Source organism: Chelonoidis abingdonii, chromosome 20, assembly GCF_003597395.2.
Source record: "Chelonoidis abingdonii isolate Lonesome George chromosome 20, CheloAbing_2.0, whole genome shotgun sequence".
NCBI lineage: Eukaryota > Metazoa > Chordata > Testudines > Testudinidae > Chelonoidis > Chelonoidis abingdonii.
The window spans coordinates 18,652,665-18,670,589 of NC_133788.1; the positions used below are offsets into that span (position 1 = coordinate 18,652,665).

At 41.4% G+C, this 17,925-nt stretch overlaps 1 protein-coding gene across 11 annotated transcripts in view; it reads left to right on the plus strand.

Moving 5' to 3' along the window:
• Window positions 1–17,925, plus strand: part of BCAS3 (BCAS3 microtubule associated cell migration factor) — a 497,109-nt gene that overhangs the window by 456,686 nt on the left and 22,498 nt on the right. For 5 of the 11 annotated variants that reach the window (XR_012657329.1, XM_032779316.2, XM_032779318.2 and 2 more), the window contains 2 exons: window positions 8,869–9,036; window positions 17,823–17,888. Coding sequence is in view for 9 of the 11 variants with exons in the window: in XM_032779316.2 (XP_032635207.1) it covers window positions 8,869–9,036; window positions 17,823–17,888 (234 nt within the window). In the remaining 2 variants the exon portion in view is untranslated. Of the gene's footprint in view, window positions 1–8,868; window positions 9,686–17,822; window positions 17,889–17,925 lie in introns of those variants that run through there. The other 6 variants (XM_032779319.2, XM_032779320.2, XM_032779321.2 and 3 more) reach the window with 4 other exon arrangements.

Sequence of the window (17,925 nt, forward strand, 5' to 3'; positions counted from 1 at the left end):
CAATGCACAATTATTGCTTTAAAACATCCAGTCAGGCATCAGAATTAAAGGTAATGGGACAGTGATATGTAATGTTATTTCTTGTGCGGGTGCTCACCTTTGTTACATTCTCTGGCTATTCTGTTCTTATGAGAACGGAGACCACTGAAATGTTTGAGAATCTTGATCTTTCAGGTGGAGGTATTTAGCTGCAACATTTATCTACATTCTTTTTTGGTTCTAAGGAGTAAGAATTATTCCTGGTAATAGATTTTATTATAGAGATATATTAGATTTTTAAAATAACAATAGTAATATCCAAGTAAAGAATAATTATTATAACTCTTTGCCTTTTCTTTGTTGATTAAGGCATATCAGATGCTGCAGTGGTTTATATACTTTTTCATTTCTTAATGGTAGTGTACACTTTATTATGTGCTAGTGGCTTTGAAGTTACATGAGCAGTAACTATTTTCTAACTGTGACATTGAACTGTGATCATGTAGCACAAAATCTACAGGTATATACAGGTTAGGAGGAGTCAAGGACCCACTTTAAAAAAAAAAAAGCCCAAGCAACATTCTGGGCCAGATCCTAGGCTGATGTAAATTGGTGTAGTTCCATTTATCTCTATGGAACTGTGGTGATTTACACTCTCTGAGGCTCTGGCCCCCGCCCTCTTCCACACTCTCATATCTTCAGCTGTTTTCAATTACGTAGATCGCTCCCTTTAATCAAAAATAAGTAAAGGATTGAAATCCACCTGATAAGGGAAGAAATAGGCTTTCGTGTATCAGCACAGCCTTATTTGTAGAACATGCTGAATAAGTGTGTCTTTTTCCCCTCTCATGGCTGGTGCATACAGAGAGTAAGGGTTTGTGTACACAGAGTAGCAGTGCACACAAGACGTGTGTGATTTCAAAAGCACACGGACATGTGCACTAATGGACTCGTGCGGACCCTGCTGGTGCCAAGTTCATGCACATTCATGCGCTTTGATTCGCATTAGAAATCACTCACCTCTAGTGCAGGGGCCGGCAACCTTTCAGAAGTGGTGTGCCGTCTTCATTTATTCACTCTAATTTAAGGTTTCGCGTGGCAATAATACATTTTAACGTTTTAGAAGGTCTCTTTCTATAAGTCTATAATATATAACTAAACTATTGTTGTATGTAAAGTAAATAAGGTTTTTTAAATGCTTAAGAAGCTTCATTTAAAATTAAATTAAAATGCAGAGCCCCCCAGAGTGGTGGCCAGGACCTGGGCAGTGTGAGTGCCACTGAAAATCAGCTCGTGTGCCGCCTTTGGCACCCGTGCCATAGGTTGCCTACCCCTGCTCTAGCACATGCTGCTGCTCCATGTACACACAAACATAAGAGCCTACTGCTGCTACTAGCTAGTGGAATTATTCTTTTAGGCAAAGTGGCAGAGGCCTGTACTTTTGGTTCTGAAGATCCGAAGTTCAATCTCCACTGACAACTCATGGTCGGGATTGTTGCATTTATATGTTTTATTTGACGTTGTTAAACTGCCTAGTTTCCTTCACTGTTTGTCCCTGTCCTCACACCAAATTTCCAGCCTGGGTAAGGAAGGAGTTTGGACACCTCATGGAGGAATCACCTAGGTTGTTAAAAGAGCAGTTTAGCTGACACCTTGTATTAGACTGTATTAGCTGTGTGGTTTTGCTCAGCTTTCACCGAGCTAGGACCTGGTATCCTGTGCAACAACACATGGGTCCCTTATTTGGTAGTTAGGTGATATTACCGCCAATCTGGTATGAAATTGCTGTTTCGATGGCATGTAGCAGAACTGCAGAGAGCGTTCGAGGCAAAGGCGGCTTTTAATAAATACGCTTAATCATTTATATTTTGACCTTAACCCAGACTCATACTCAGACACAAAAAGCTGCAAGATGAAAACGTACTTTGTCAAGGCTTCTTTTGCTGATAGTGTGGTAAAGCAGGGCAGCCTTGCTCTGAGGAAATGCAGATCCTTTAGAAAGGAGAGTAAAAGGTCAAAACTAATCCAAAAGGACAAGCAGTATATGTCTGTGTGTATATTGGGTTTCACATCTGAAATCCAGTCATGATAAATCTGATGGCTTTAGAAACATCTACTTTGATTAATGAAAACAGTTCTCATACACCATGGGTTTCATACTTCAAAGTTCTCCTGGATTTAGAACCTTAGGTTTTGCTTATTCATATAACATGCAGGAAACTATTTTTAAATGAATAGGGAGCGGGTGGTGGGGGGGTTAAAAAATTGCAAGCATTTCAACATCACTGCTGCAGATAGGCTGGGTAATGAGGAGCAAAATTAACAAACAGCAGACATTTTATTATGCATTTTACAACAACGTTTACATTCTTTCCTCTGTATTTGTTTTCCCTTGAAAAGTTTTATGTATTTATAAAAGTATCTGACTGCTTCAGCTCTGGGAATTGGAGTTTCACTCACATTTGAAAACTGGAACAATCTCCAGGATAGCTGGTTTTTTCACAGGCTAACGTTCCAAATCATCTGCAACGCTCGTCTCGCACCAGATCCTTAACCCCTTTCTGAGAGCTTGAGTTAGTGGGCTTTGTGTAAGAATTAGCTGACGGAGGAAGGTGAGACAGAACCTGAGTATCAGCAGACTTTACAACATAGCCCCTGCTGTGGACTGAGGTCTTTAATATCCATAGCCCCTGGACTCTCCCTCAAGGGAGTGTTTTGGGCAATGGGAAGTGGATGATATCCAAAGTGCAGTGTGAACAAATCCATATGCACTGCCCCTGCTTAACCTGTTCCCTCCCCCCATCCATGGAACCACTCTGTTTAGGCCTCTCTGTGCCACCAAGAGGGGGGACAGATTTTACTTTGGATCATGCACACCAACGCTCTCTCATAACTGTTCTTATCTTGTTTCTAACAAAATAAAAAACATTCTCATCTGAGACAACATAGTCCACTGGAAAGGAACCTGGGAGCCTGGTCAGTCAATGCAGGCAGGATACAGTAATGGTGTCCTGTTTACAGCAATACTGTGAACAGTTTTGGAGAAAGAAAGTACCGTATGGGGAAGGGAAAGAGGATGGGTAAATGGACTTACCTTCATAGGTAGCCGTTCGTGCAACCATTTCCAGAGCTGATCATTAACACGTGAGTCTTGAGTTGTTAAAAACATACAGAGGGTGAATTGTTTCTGAAGTTTGTCAGACACAATTTGAAGTGCACATACCATATATGAATTAGAAAGGAAGATGTGACCCGTACTCCAGATAGAGTCCACATAGCATGCAGCTGAGCATGGATACACATGTAAAAGTCAAATATATGGCCAGTTAGGGAAGGCTCCATTTCCTCTATAGTTAACAGTGGAATTTGGACAGGCCCCTGTTCAAGTAAGAGCTAAATGCTGATGCTTTGTGGCATGGAAGTGAATTGGCAAACATAGTAGGAAATTTCAGCTGTTGCTATTCAAATGTTATAATTTGCCTCTTTACATTGGGCAGGAAATTTCCATTCTTCCCCCACCCCCCGCCCCTGTGGGGTTCTCTCCCGTAGCTCAGTTTTCCAGACACTTGCATTGTGGTCACAATATTTCTGGTCCAGAATGGGTCAGTGCTGCCTTCAAAGCCCATCCATGCTTCTTAATCAGCCAGAGAAGATAGCAGTGCAGTGATGCGAAGCACTTCCTCTCCCTCAGGGACTGTCTCGATAACACTTCTAGACTTTACCATCTCCAGTGGAGTCAAGCTCATGTCTCTTTCCTGGGAGGGAAGCATCTTTTCTTAATTAAAATTGGCAGGTCATTTCCTTTCCTATTTACTCTGTTATTTTTCCTCATGTGGGTGTTGTAATATGCAAGGTGAGGCTCAGAACTGTCAAACCATTTAATAGAACCTTTACTATATTTTTGGATAACATATTATTTTTGATTTACTGTTCCTCAGAAGACAGGAAATGGAGCTACTTGATTTCATATTTTAACCAAAGCCATCCTAGAAGTTTAATGAAAAAAAATTCCCCCTGGCTTTTGCATTAAAGGACCAAGGTGAAAGATATAGCTTAGCAATTTTGACTTAAAAAAATAACATACTAGAACCATTAAAATATGTTTAAACTTTTTATTAAGCACCAGATTTTGTTTTTTTTTCAGAGAGGAAAGTGAGCTGGCCCGGTTTTCTTGGTCTTTGGTTGGTGTTGCTAACTGTGAAAATAAAGACGGTTTCCAAGGGCTTGGGATATTTTCCCACTGTGGAACTTAATTTAATTTTTCTTTTCTATTAAAGGCCTGAAACAATTGTAATGTTAAAGAAAAGCCATGCAATATAAGCAAGCTGATTTAGTATAAATAATAAGAGAAATCTAGGCTATTAATAAAGTTGGAAAATTGTTAAACAAAAGACAGAGGGTCTAGTTCTGATTTCACTTTCACTAGTGTAAATAAGGAGTAACTCCAGTAATAAGGCCAGCATCAGTGGAGTTACACAAAGGTAAGACTAGTGTGAGAAGAGAATTACGCCTACAGAAGAAAGTTGACTTCATAGATACTATGCATTAGAATCAGGAGGAGGTGCATGTGCATATCGAGCACAGAGTTGCTCCATAATGCTTTTGGATATTGTAAAGATAAACTTACTAGAATTGCAAAGCAAAGCATTCTTATCAGAGGTGGACCCACACTGAAATGTTTGAGGATCTTGATATTCAAGTGGAGGTATTTGGCTGCAACGTTTATCTGTGTTCTTTTTTGATTCCACAGAGAAAGTCACTCTGGCAGCTGCTAATAGATTTTGTTATAAAGATGTATTAGCTTTTTTAAAATAACAATAGTAATTTCCAATTAAATTATAATGATTATAACTGTTTGCTTAATAAAGTATGTCAGATACTACAGAAGTATGGAAGGGGTCAAGCATGGTCCCATCTTTAGTACATAAGGAGAGAGGTGAATTTGCTGTTCATGTCGAAGCTGTCTGCCCAAAGGGTAAAATTCTGACTCTGTTGAAGTGAATGGGAGTTTTGCCATTTACTTCACTGAGACCAGGATTTCACCCATAAACTTTTGTGACTAAAATGGTACCTGTTTTGCTTCTCTCTTGGGCTGTTCCTAAATTAATTTCTCCATCTCGATGCAAACTTGTTTACCAACAGAGAAAATACATTACTCTATTAACACAGCAGAGGAGATTGATTTCATGCATCAGGGTCTTATTTTTGTGGTTGTCAGTAAGGTTTCAGCAGTTTGTCAGTAAACACACCCTTCAGAGTCTGCTCTCTGTCAAATGTTTTGTAATCCATTAATTGGTACCATGCTTTCCCTAACCTTAACGGTATTGCCATTAACTTCTGGCTACATTTCCTGGATTTTGAGTGCTGAATAATGTTTTAAGTCTTATTTTGAAGACACAACCTGCTCAGTGATGAGAAATTTGATGAACTAGCTATTCAAATACTGGAACTTCTCGTCTGAGTCTTGAAAAGGGAACATTGAGCAAACACTGAAAGGAAAAAGTAAAACCATTTCATAAATAGCAAGGATATGATTAGCTGTTATCCATTTAGATTGAATAGTGTGGGCTTTCTTGACCCACTAATAATGGTGTACAAAAGGCAAAGAACATTAAAACTCTTTGGAAACCAGCCCGTCAGTGATTTCAGACACGTCACAAAACTGTTGTCCAAAGTGTAAAAATATCCTGCTGTTAATTCTGCAACTGGAGAATTATTTCCCTTTGATAAGACTATTGTCTACTGATCCAATGGCAAGGCATATTTGAAGATACGTAGTAACTAATCTTAGTCTTCCTGAGGAAATTCAGAGTAGGCTTTTAACTGTGAAGGCAGGCAAAACTGGTGATTTTGGCTTAACAGTACCAAATAACCCTGGTTGGTTTGAGGTTAGGTTCCATTTGAGCTGAATCGCCAAGGATCAGGGAGGGTGTGAATTGTACAAATGATAGCAGTTATGGCCCATCTTTACTCCTTCCTCCATTACAGCATGTAGATAATACAGTGATTGCACTGTGTGAATATGATAAATGGAGGGGTAAAGATAGCTGGATTGATTTTTTTTTAATAGATTGTGATTTTCTGAGACTCTCAAAACACCCCATAGTCCTGTTAGCTCTTTGCAGAGTATTTGTGTGTTGCTCTGGTGTAGAGCCAGTTTTACAAATCAGTGTTATATAATAAAGTAAGACTACATTTGTGGAGCCCAGTACACCAGGCAGAGATTATCTGCCAGCGTAAAGCCCCTTTGCACCCCCACTCCGTGCTATTAAAAGAGTGACTGATAATCGAATTTGGGCCTACAGTTGTGGGTGAATCGTAGCTAGATGCCCTGATATGAAATTTATTACCAGATATGTACACAGAATGTGGAAAAGGAGTGAAAAGGGAGGAAAAGATAACACTAGAGCTTCACAAGCCTTTCAGTTTATTTTACAAGAAAGCATTCGATGCAGTTAATCCTTGTAACCTGCATTTATATTAACACTTGCACCTCACACGTTGCTGCTAAGAACTTTTGGCAGCTCTCGGGCCCTGATTGTAGAGGTAATGCTACACTTGTCTCCTTTGCTCTCACTCAAGTATCTTGGGAACTAGAGAGGGGCACTCGGTGAAGTTTCTACTTGTGCACGTATGCATTCGTCTTGGCAGAGCTTCAAAAAACATTTGCTTTATTATTCATATGTCTGCTCATAGGGGCAGGAATGGTTTAGCTTCTTGCTTTCAGAATAAGAGCTGACACTAATAAAGAATAGATCTCTCATGATCGTTCTCTAGCTTAGTGGGGAAAACCTGGGGGAGTTTCTGAAAGTCCTCCCTCTGCCATATTATATTTGCATTTGGTAATAAAAGTCCCATAATGATTATCCAGGTATTTACGTGGCCCTAGCAAAAGTTATTGAAGTCAGTGGGGGAGTGGCAGAGTAGAAGCTGAATTAGGGCCTCCAGATTTGGCCCCATAAAGTATAAGGACATGCTGAAAAGAGAAGTTTTTTAAAAAAAAGAGCCAAATCTTGCTACTTCGTATTCAGTTAGGGAAGCTGGCAACGTGGATGCGATACATAACTCTGAATACAGGGGAACTTCCCCCACCTCGCTGCTTTTTCTGCAAAGGGCCTTTATAGACCTGCCTTAAAAAACAAACTAAATGGCTGGAGAAGCCATATTAATGCAAAGGCCCATTAAAAGGCGGGAATATTTGGTCATCCTTCCTACAGGTTCAACCTGGTCTTCATCCAACGTTCAAGTGCATGTGTCGCACAAGAGCCACGTTCCCATTCTGTAGAGGTCCATTGCAGTGTTGATGGTTTTCTAATGCCAGGAATCTACTCTGCAGCCAGGCAAAGAGATAAATCAAAGCTGTATGCGCTGATGAAATTCAGGAGCCAGAAGTCACCATTGCAGCCCATATAAATCCCTGAATGCCATCCCCTGTGCTTTTGGCCATGCTATTAGAGTTCAAAATTATCTGCCCCTCTTTGCTGATGTATGGATTAACTGGCTCCCCAAGTGTTTACTAACGGTTATCACCCAGTACTTTGGACGTTATCAGAGGAAGGGACGCCTGCCGCGGGGCTTGGTCTCTCACCCTTTCTATTACCACCTGTCATTGGCAGAGAGTGTGCTGTGAAGCTGTGCAGTCACAGTGTACAAGTGTAGATAGTTTCTGACGGCTGATCAAAGGGGAGAACCAAAGGCCTGATAACAAGGACGTGTTTCATGTACTTTTAACTTTGAGAAACATTGGCATTTGCATTTTTTCCCCTTCATAGGCTGGCAGAAACCAGGCACAATAAATGCAGCATATTCGGTTTCCTAATAGTTGAGTAAATGGTATGTGCTTGAAGCAACGAAGCATAACTGTAATCTTGTTCCAAGTGGGAATGATTTAAAGTAAGCCTTCACAGAAGACTTGCTGTATAATAAAGTAGAATCATTTTAATTTGTACTTTGAAGTGATCTTGGATTCAGAATCTAATCTTTGCATTCAGCAGAACATCATGTACTATTTTGAATTAGGAAACAACTGCAAGTTAAGGAATTAGTTTAAGTATCTTTTCTGGAGACTGTATCATTGCACTCTGTCACAACAGCCAGCATCTCTGCTATTGCATCACTGATGAAAGGGGTGCTGTTTAGGTCTATTTGGCCTAAAGTGTCATTTTTTGTAGAAACGCGCTCACACAGAAACTTAGATCAATAGAAGTGGTTTTTTGTTCCGCTGGAACCATTTCTTAACAACAGAATTAACATTACACTCCACCCTCGAAAGCAGTGTTCAGAGCCGAAACGGCACAATATTGTGCTGGTATATGAGAACAGGAAAATGAAATTGACTAGAAATTTTGACTGTTAGCAAAAAGGAAACAACTAGTTCATTTTCATTGTCCAAGATAAGAGGAATGCAAAAAGTTCAACAAATACCTAGTAAAAGACAAATCAGATTTTTTTTTTAAATTTCATTTTTAATTGTCTAAGATGTTATTAGTGACATAGACACAGATCTTTTAAAAAATAAATACTCTCACTTACACTGGCTTTATACCCATGTAATTACATTAACTTCATTGGAGTTACTCCAGTGTTACACTAGTGTGAGAACAGAATCAGGCCTGATGATTTTTACCCTGACAGTTTTGCTTTCAAATGTTCAAAAAGGCTACTAGTTTAGACTGTAGCTACTCATTTCTGCTACGCATCGTATAGTTTAACATCACTACTTTAATTAATGTGCCAACATCTGTCTTTCAGATACATTGTGAACTCAGATTCCAAACAGTTCTTCCTTTTCTGTGAATTATTGCAATGTTAACATATTATGGGTATGGACGTAGATTAGCTGTGGTGTCTACACTAGTCAACAAGCATTTCCCATTTGTTTGTTTAAAGGTGCCTTTGATCGGAGCGTGACCCTGCTGGAAGTCTGTGGAAGTTGGCCTGAGAGCTTTGGTCTCCGTCACATGTCTTCTATTGAGCACACCGAAGAGGGCCTTCGGGAACGGCTGGCTGATGCAATGTCCGAGTCACCCAGCAGGGACATAGTGGGATCAGGAACAGGTACAAAGAAGAAGTGTGATCAGAGACCACATACATCTCACCCAATGGTGATTTTTTTTTAACTCGTTAAAATTTTGCTTCCCTTTTTCTCAGCAAACCACACACATAACACCTCTGAGATTACATGGCTTTTGCGAGAGTCTTCCCCAACCATAGGAGTGGTCTTCAATAGGAAGAAAATATTGGCAGATCACATAAGTACAGAATCTTGCAATCCTCAAAATGCTTTAAGACAAATGTTTACATTTTAGGCTTTTTTTTTCTGTATTGCTCTGGTGACGTGGGCCCAAAGAGTTGAGCCCCCCCTAGCATCAGATGCTTTCTGCAAACTGCTGCTCATGCAGACAATGATCAAAACAACATTCAAATTAGATTCTGTCTGTGTAATTATCTGTTCTCTTTAAAGCCACTATATGGTGCTGGTTCTGTAATCCAAATTAATCCATCTTCATCACTGTCCATTATATTGATAAATTATACAGTGTATTTACATAAATGGAATGGCACTTCAGAGATTACACTGCTCACAGCGGCCCTAGAGACAGGAATCGCTCAGAAAGGCTAATGCTCAGAGTAATTGTGGGTTTTACTTCTCTTATTAATTCTGAATTGTTTTAAAAATACCCTCTAGTAAAAGGACATATCTGTCTATGATCTGTGCACTATTCATGTTGTGACCAGCAGCTAATATCAGCAGTAGCTTCTAATATCAGATGCCCACTCATTTGTCACCATGTCCTCATTTTGGCGAGATGCCTGGGAAGGAAAAAAGAACGAGCTATAACAGTAATATCTGAACATGCCAACATATTGGCATTATGTAAGGCCTTGTAGATTAGCAACTATCTTTTCTCTTTCTACTGTGTCCTCCAGGTATTCCTGAGGGTTCCCCATTCCACTAACCTCCCATTAGTCCCTGTTGTAATTGGTCCAGCTGTACAGGGCTGAATAAGACTGCCATGAGTGCTGGCCCTTAATTTGCAGTGGAGTCGCTGTTGAGCAACACAAGATACTCCACCTTTGTCATAGGGCTGCCAGTCCCTGCTGTCTCAAGGAAGAAGAGTCTGGGAATGGAAAACCTGGGGCTTGCACGTGTCACGTCAAATAAATATAATTGGCCTTCTTGGTCCAGAAGCAACTTTTACATCCCACACTGTTATCTTTGGCCTGTTTGGAACCTCTCGGACTTTATCCATCGTTGCCGGATGAAGATGGAATTAAGTGATGATTTAAGATTGGCAGTTGACAGAAAGTGGTCATCTAAGCACCTGATCTGGATTCCAGTTCCAGCTCTTGTACTTATTCCTGTTGCTGCCTTGGGAAAGTTACGTAACGTCCCTTTGGCTCAATTCCCTCCTCTGTAAGATAAAGATAACGATACCTCACAGGATTTCTGTGGAGCTTAATCCTCTAATATTTTCAAAGTGCCGCAGAAATGGAAAACGCTCTCCAAGTGCTTTATTTATTTTGGTACATATTGATACCAGCTATAATGCACTTTGGAGGAGCCATCTACACCCCAGCCTGTGCATTTTACAGCCTTCTCAAAGGGTAGTGGATGTTGTAGGATGATTCTTGCTGGGACAGCTAAAGCAATCTGGAGATGCTGGGTTAAGGAAACTAGTGACACTGCAGTTCGTGGGAGCTGGCTCTTATCCTTCAGCTAGACCTTACAGCGGCCTTAAATACCCTTACAAATATTGGGTCAGATGCTTCTGCATGGCTGCTTTGCACCACACCACTCGTGTAATGTGGTCCTAAAGTTGCTTTAAGTAGCCCAAGGACGATCCATCACCGTTTAAGAAGGAGCCTCTAGTGATGTTCAGCTAACATAGGGACTCTTACCCCACTCAATCTTCCTGTTGCCAGCAGAGCAGGGAAAAGGAGGAATGGCCAGAGAAAATGGGGCACCTTGGCGCTATAATAATCCCCACCTGTGTTTTCACTGCCCTGTGGCTGCCACAGCCTAGTAACATCTAGAATATTCCTCAAGCTGCAGACAGATCAAGGAAGTCAAGAGGTGAGCTTCAAGCCTCTTTTGCACACACCTCCTTGTCATGCACACTTTCCAGCTCAGTCACACGACAGGATCTGGCCTATTAGCTTTAGCAGGAGCTGCAAGAACTCTGGATCCAGTACCTGGAAAGAGTAAAAAAAAAAAAAAAAGAAGTCTTCTAATATTAGGCAATTTCCATTCTAGAAAGAGGATTGCGTTGTTGTTATGGGTAGTTCCCCAAAGAAGTTGGAATTTCCCCTTCAGAAGCTGATGCCCATTCTTCAAATATTTGTAAGTGCACCCGAGAGACTGGTGGCTGCAGATTATAAATCAAAAAACAAGAAAGAAACCTAGTGCTATATTTTCCTTTCAGTTTCACAAGTGCAACCCCACTAATTGCAATGGGCATCAGTTTCATTGGGGGTTAAACTGACATAACAAAGATGAAATTTAGGCCACAGTATTTAGCATGTAGGAGGTTTATAAGGGTGAAAACAAAAGTGAACAATTTTCAGAGAGAAGCCATTACATTAAGAGTCTTCCAAAAAGACCATTCTCCTCATTCCCCCCATGCATATACATCTTTCCTATGGATAATCTTTGTATAGTGTAAGATATATATACAGGGCCGGTGCAACCATTTAGGCGACCTAGGCGGTCGTCTAGGGTGCTCGAATTTGGGGGCACCATTTTCTTCAGCAGCGACCACAGCGGCCGGATCTTCGGCCGCCCCGGTCGCCGTCGGCATTTAGGTGGAGGGAGCTGGGGCAGGGAACCGCAGGGAGGGCCACCTGCAGCAAGTAAGGGGGGAAGGGGGGGTGGCACGCAGGGGAACTCCCCACCCCAACTCACCCCTGCCCCGCCTCCTCCCTGAGCACGCCGTGGCTGCTTCACTTCTCCCGCCTCCCAGGCTTGCGGCGCCAATCCACTTAGGCGCCACAAGCCTGAGAGGTGGGAGAAGTGAAGCAGCAGCGGCGTGCTTAGGGTGCTTGTGCTCGGAGCAGGGGTGAGCTGGGGCGGGGGGGTGCATCAGGGCGGGGGCTCGGGGACCGGGAAGGGCGCAAGGTGGAAGTTTCGCCTAGGGTGCGAAACATCCTTGCACCGGCCCTGGGTATATACCATGCAAAAGCATGAACTGTAGGTATCCTAGTGTAGTAGCAGGTAACACTGGCATTACCTCAACTCACCTGTGAGTTACATGCATATTAGCCCTCAACCATGTTGTTGTTTGTTGTTATGCATAGGGCTCTGTCTAGTCAATACCACGTATTCTTCTCAGGAACTGGGATTTGAGGCTCAAATCCTGGCAAATGTTGGTTTCATATAGGAGATAAAACTGATTCCTTAGGCTCTGAACTCCTATGTGCACCTCACCCCCACATTCCCACCCCATATCAGCTCTTGAACTCAGCTTTCCCCTCTCATGAGATCCACATTATCGGATGGCCTTGTAAAGTGTGCTGCCCTACTGTGTTGAGATGTGGAAGAGCCTCTTGCCCAGGGAATCACCCCGCATCAGTAACATGGGGTAGTTTTTCTCAGACAGACTGGCAACCAGCCATTTGCCAAACAGCTGTGTATCACGTTAAAGTGCTAGCAGCTATATGCTGGTTAGGAAATAGAAAAAGATAAATTGATGATATATCACCCCAGATCAAAAAGAGAAGTGTCCTTGTTGGCTCCTAGGAAGTAGGATTATTTTAACCCCCCCAAAAAGCTAGCCACATCTTGACAGTCTGTGTCTGAATTAGCCATTTGTCTCTTTTATAAAAACACACAAACTTTTAGCACGGCCCTTGCTTCTTAGAATTCCTGTCGGCCCTGTCAGTCGGAAGAAATGATAGCAAAGACATCTGCGCTGAGGAACACCATAAATTTACTTCCCTCTCCCATTAGTTTCTGTATTGCTACTGACTCCAAATACAGTATTTATAGTGCTGAGTTGGACCCAAAATTATATAATTTATAATCCCCATCTCTAATTATCCTACAAGTGACTTATTTTGACTTAAAGTGATGGCTAGCTTTAATCCTTGGTTATGCTTCTTGAAGACTTTGCAGACACAATGTTTAAAAACATTTCAAAGACATTTACTAAACTGCAAAATTGTATGTGAACTGTGGTGTAAAGAATAAAAACTGCTAGCACTGAATTGAAACATATGCTCTATGCTTAGTTCTCAGTGTCTGGATGGACAGACGAATAAATGGACAATGGAATGGACAGGCAGACATTATCAAGTGCTCAGTTGGCTCTGACGTGCTCTTAATGGCAAGAGATAAATAGATTCTTTTAATGCCTTAAGAGTTAGGACATAGTTGGCATGTAGATTTCTATAGTAAGCAGGATTGATACCTATAATAGTACACTTGAAGCACATGCTCATAATCCAAAGGTCCATTTTTTGCAGTAGATATTAACTAATTCTTTGTTTCTTACCTGCTCTATTACTTGGAAATGCTGCTGTAGCGATGTATTATTGTCTCAAGTCTGACATGTAAATTCCATCCTAGGTAATTCCCCTCCCACGCCAAAAATGTCCTATAATCAATAAGTGCATTCATTGATGCAGGCTTCCCAAATGTATATTTCTTAAGCTTCCAGGTCTTGTTGATCATCTCTAGGCTGAAAACAGGAATTTAGTCCACAATATGGGATGAGACTTGCCATGTGGTTAAAAATCAGTGTTCTGAAGTGTAAATAGGGAAGAGTATTTCTGCTGTGCAGTATCACACTTCTGTCCCATAGGGGACAAATTCAGCCCCCCTCCTCTGTGACTGTAGTGGGCCTCAGAAGCAAAGAACCCAGAGTAGTTTGATTCTGTGGAAGGCAAGATCTGGACGACGTCACATGACAAATGTGCCCCATGCATTCAGTGGAACCCAGCTCTATAGGGGCTCTGTCCACTTCCCTGAGCAGCTGAGTTAAGGGATGTGAGGAGCATGGTGAGGCCAGTGGATCTACCAGGATGCCACTGGCCATTCAGTCTCATGGAGCAATGGGAACTACTGCAACCTCAGGGCAGCAGTAGTGGCCATGATTGGCTCTGCTACAGCTTTGCAGCAAAGGAGGAGGTGGGGAATTGCAACTCCACTCCCCTGGGTGGGCTTGGGGAGAGGTTTAACCCACAGGCTGGTTGTCTCTGCCCTATTGACTTGAGCATGCCTTTGCAGCATAACAATAATTCTCAACAATTTTGCAGGCTTACTATTATTTCTATAAAGTGCATAGATAATGCACCGATAGATACTTTCAACAGATTTAATTCATTATGAAGTCTACAAGGGAGAAAGAATAAGTCACCAATCACCTGTAAACCCCCCCTCTCCCCCCCCCCCACACACACAAAACATGAGAGTATTTTATGCTGTTTGGGATATTTTCTTCACATAGGGTAAGGGAATCTGCTTCAGTCTGCTGTGGGAGGGGTAGTTTAGTGGTTTGAGCATTGACCTGCTAAACACAGCAGTTGTGAGTTCAATCCTTGAGGGGGTCATTTAGGGAATTAGGGTAAAAAAAAAATCTGTTTGGGGATTGGTCCTGCTTTGAGCAGGGGGTTTGACTAGATGATCTCCTGAGGTCCCTTCCAGCCCTGGTATTCTATGATTCTACATTTATAGACTTGATGATGGTACAACCAGTGCCCCCATCAAATGCAGTACTGTGAGCATAACATCACTGAAGTTAATGGGACTTCATAAGTGTAGAATCATCTCCTCAGACAATTTCTAAGTTCATACTGGAGTGCTCTTCTGCTAAATCTTCCCTGTTACTGTTTGTATCTCAGCCTCAGTGTTATATTGCTGGCTCACATCTACTTTATTTTGCAAATAATACCAAAACACACATTATTTGGCAATCTTGGGATCCTTCCATTGCTATATATTTGTAAGATTTTTCTTCTTACTGATCATAAAATATAGAGCCTCGCATTAGTTCAGTTTGCATGCTAAATCATACAGCAAAATAATAATCTGTTTCTCTAAATTAATTTGGATCATGTGTCAGGAGGAGGGAGGGGTTCAAGCTAAAATCATGTATTCAGACACTGCAGAAAAATCCCCAATTTGTGCAGCTTAGGCCCAACTCTAGCTATGAATTTTGCCCCCAGCAAACTTTTATCATTGCCATTATCATGGTCAACAAAAAAAACCCCAAGATTTGTATAGAGCAGTAAGAACAGAATTTAAAGGGAAATATTTTAAGCCAATTCTAATATGACTACAGCTGAGTTTCCATGAAAGGCCAAGGTAAACTTTTTATTAGAGACCCCTGCAAAAACGCAAAATCTGTTAACTAGCACCTTCGGAAGTTTAGGAACAGAAAAGGTCAAAAAGTCAAAGTTCCTCTGAGCCATTGATGTGGTTGAGGGGGAGAAGTTTCATAGCCAATGGTACACAATAGAATGATGTGGCCAACGTTACATCTGCCACCTCTGACTGCCTTAACAGGATGGATCAGGTGCCCATTTTGCAGTTGGGTGAACTGAAGGTGGCCTTTCAGTGTGAGACCGAGCAAAGTTCTTCTGAACTTCAGGGCTGGTATGAGAAAACTTTAGGAAAGCGCAGAATCTGAACTCACATCTAGAACCAAATGTTGCATCTGGTTACCATACTGTTACCCTGGGCTGAATCAAAATCCCAGACCTGAACACCTTCGAGCTTTGGGAGGGGAAGTTTTTGAAAACCTTATCTGAATGTTGTGGTTTGTGCCTATCTCTGAAGTTCACAAAAAGAAATAAAGGGCACAATCAGGGCCAGCTCCAGGCACCAGCTTATCAAGCAGGTGCTTGGGGCGGCAACTCTGGAGCGGGGCGGCACTTTCAGGTATTCGGCGGCAATTCGGCAGAAGGTCCCTCACTCCCGCTCAGAGCGAAGGACCTCCTGCTGAATTGCCACTGATTGCAATTGCAGCTTTTTTTTTTTTTGGCTGCTTGGAGCAGCAAAACCCCTGGAGCCGGCCCTGGGAACAATGCATACATGTATTGACGTCAAAAAGATGTTCATCTGCCTAAAATTGAGGAGCAAATGAATCTCATTCCCACTGATTGTTGAATTCTGCCAATGCTGAACAACTTCTATGTAGAACAAATGGGTAAGGTCACAAACTCTGTGTGTGGATACTCAAAGATGAGTGGACACCTGTCTTTGGATGTTTAGTCCAGGAATGGAGTTAGCCACACACAGTGATTGTCAGAGCCTGAATTGTAAGTAGTTAAAAGAGACAATGTCCCTTCCTTCCTCTTCTTTCCTTTCCTTCTTCCTTTATTTTAACTAAGGGAATTTTGTTCGTTCTCTTCTCTGTCAATCTTTTCTCAGTTCCAAACTTGAACTGGGTGGTAGACAGAAATTTGACATAATTGGTTTGCCGTCTGAAGGGCATTTTAGGCAATCAGACATCTGTACAGATTCAATGCAAAGGCAGCTTGGGCAGCAAATACACTGACATGTAAAATGGCATTTCTGCTAAAAGGGGGTTTTGAACGTTTGAGGCATTCATTCCAGGCTCTGAGACCAAATTCTCCCCTTGGATAACTCCAAGAGCTCTAAACAATTTCTACGTCACAAGATTCATCTGAATAAAGTCTCAATATTTTTTCAATATATAGGAGTCTTTCAGAGAGATTTTTTTCAAAGCACAGCGTAGGAGAAGCACACATTTACCGTCGTTATTACATTAACAGATTCTCATTCAATTATCTCTCACACGCTGTATGGCAGTGTAAGTTCTTCCAGGTACATTATGAGCGCTGTTCAGAGATATAAATGTGTATCTCCCATCAGTCGTGACAGCCATCACACACCAATTTTCACCAGCTGAGGGACTGGTGTATCTTCCAACAAATCAATGGAGCTGCACTGATTTACACCAGCTGAAGATTTGGCACTGTATGCCACATTTCCTGCATGCTACACTGAAAATGTATCCAGACGTGTGGTGTTCAGTGTCATCTGATAGCTTTTAAATTCCACCCTGTAATGAGTTCGATTTAACTTTCTGAAATTTCTTCAGTATAATAGTAGTCATTACCCTCCCTGTAGTTTTCTTCTGTGTAGTGTCTGTGTATTCTTATCTCCATTCTAGCACACCCTGCGTCTGCTTTCAAGAGCTTTGTCTCTTCATGTGCCTCATATGTATGACTATCTTAGCTGGTAAATTATATACATCCTGCTAAATACAGTAGATACCCTAAAATTGGGTTCCCATTCTCTTCATCCCTGGACAACTTCAAGTTGCACATAAGTGTGCATTTTATGTGACTGTCCATAAACTTTCCATCAACAGACAACTCTTACACTCACTAGGGCCAACAAATGCATTTTTAACTTAATAACTATTACCAAATCCTTGGAATGTTAGTTATTAGCCACTTTTAAACCTGTACTGTGGGGGAACAGCAAGGTTCTCCAGCCACATGCTGCCAAATCAGCCATTTCCCCTTTAAAGCTTCTGTTAGCTGCACAGAGCTTGAAAAGGAGTGACTGTATCTTTCCCTGAAGTTTCTTTTGGGTCATACGTTATTTAGGGCCGTTTTGAATGGAGACGATGATGCCGATACTAAAAATATTTTCCGTGTGAATTTAGGTTCATTGCCATTTGTAGAAGAAGCTGCAAGTCTCGTGATGTTTCTAAAAGGGTGTGCGTACGAAGAGACAACTCTGACTTTCTACCATTTGATAAGCTGGTCAATTGCATTTATTTATAATCAAATGTTGTTTTGGGAAAATCCTTTTTATTTTTTATTATTATTTAAAAACAAATTAAAGACATATTTTATTTTTGATACAGACACAGCCGTTGAAGTAGCAGTAAAAAACATCTCCACAGAGAGGCACATGGCTTTGAAATGTTTTGGTATGTAACATAACTGCATTGTTATCAGGTCTTAACT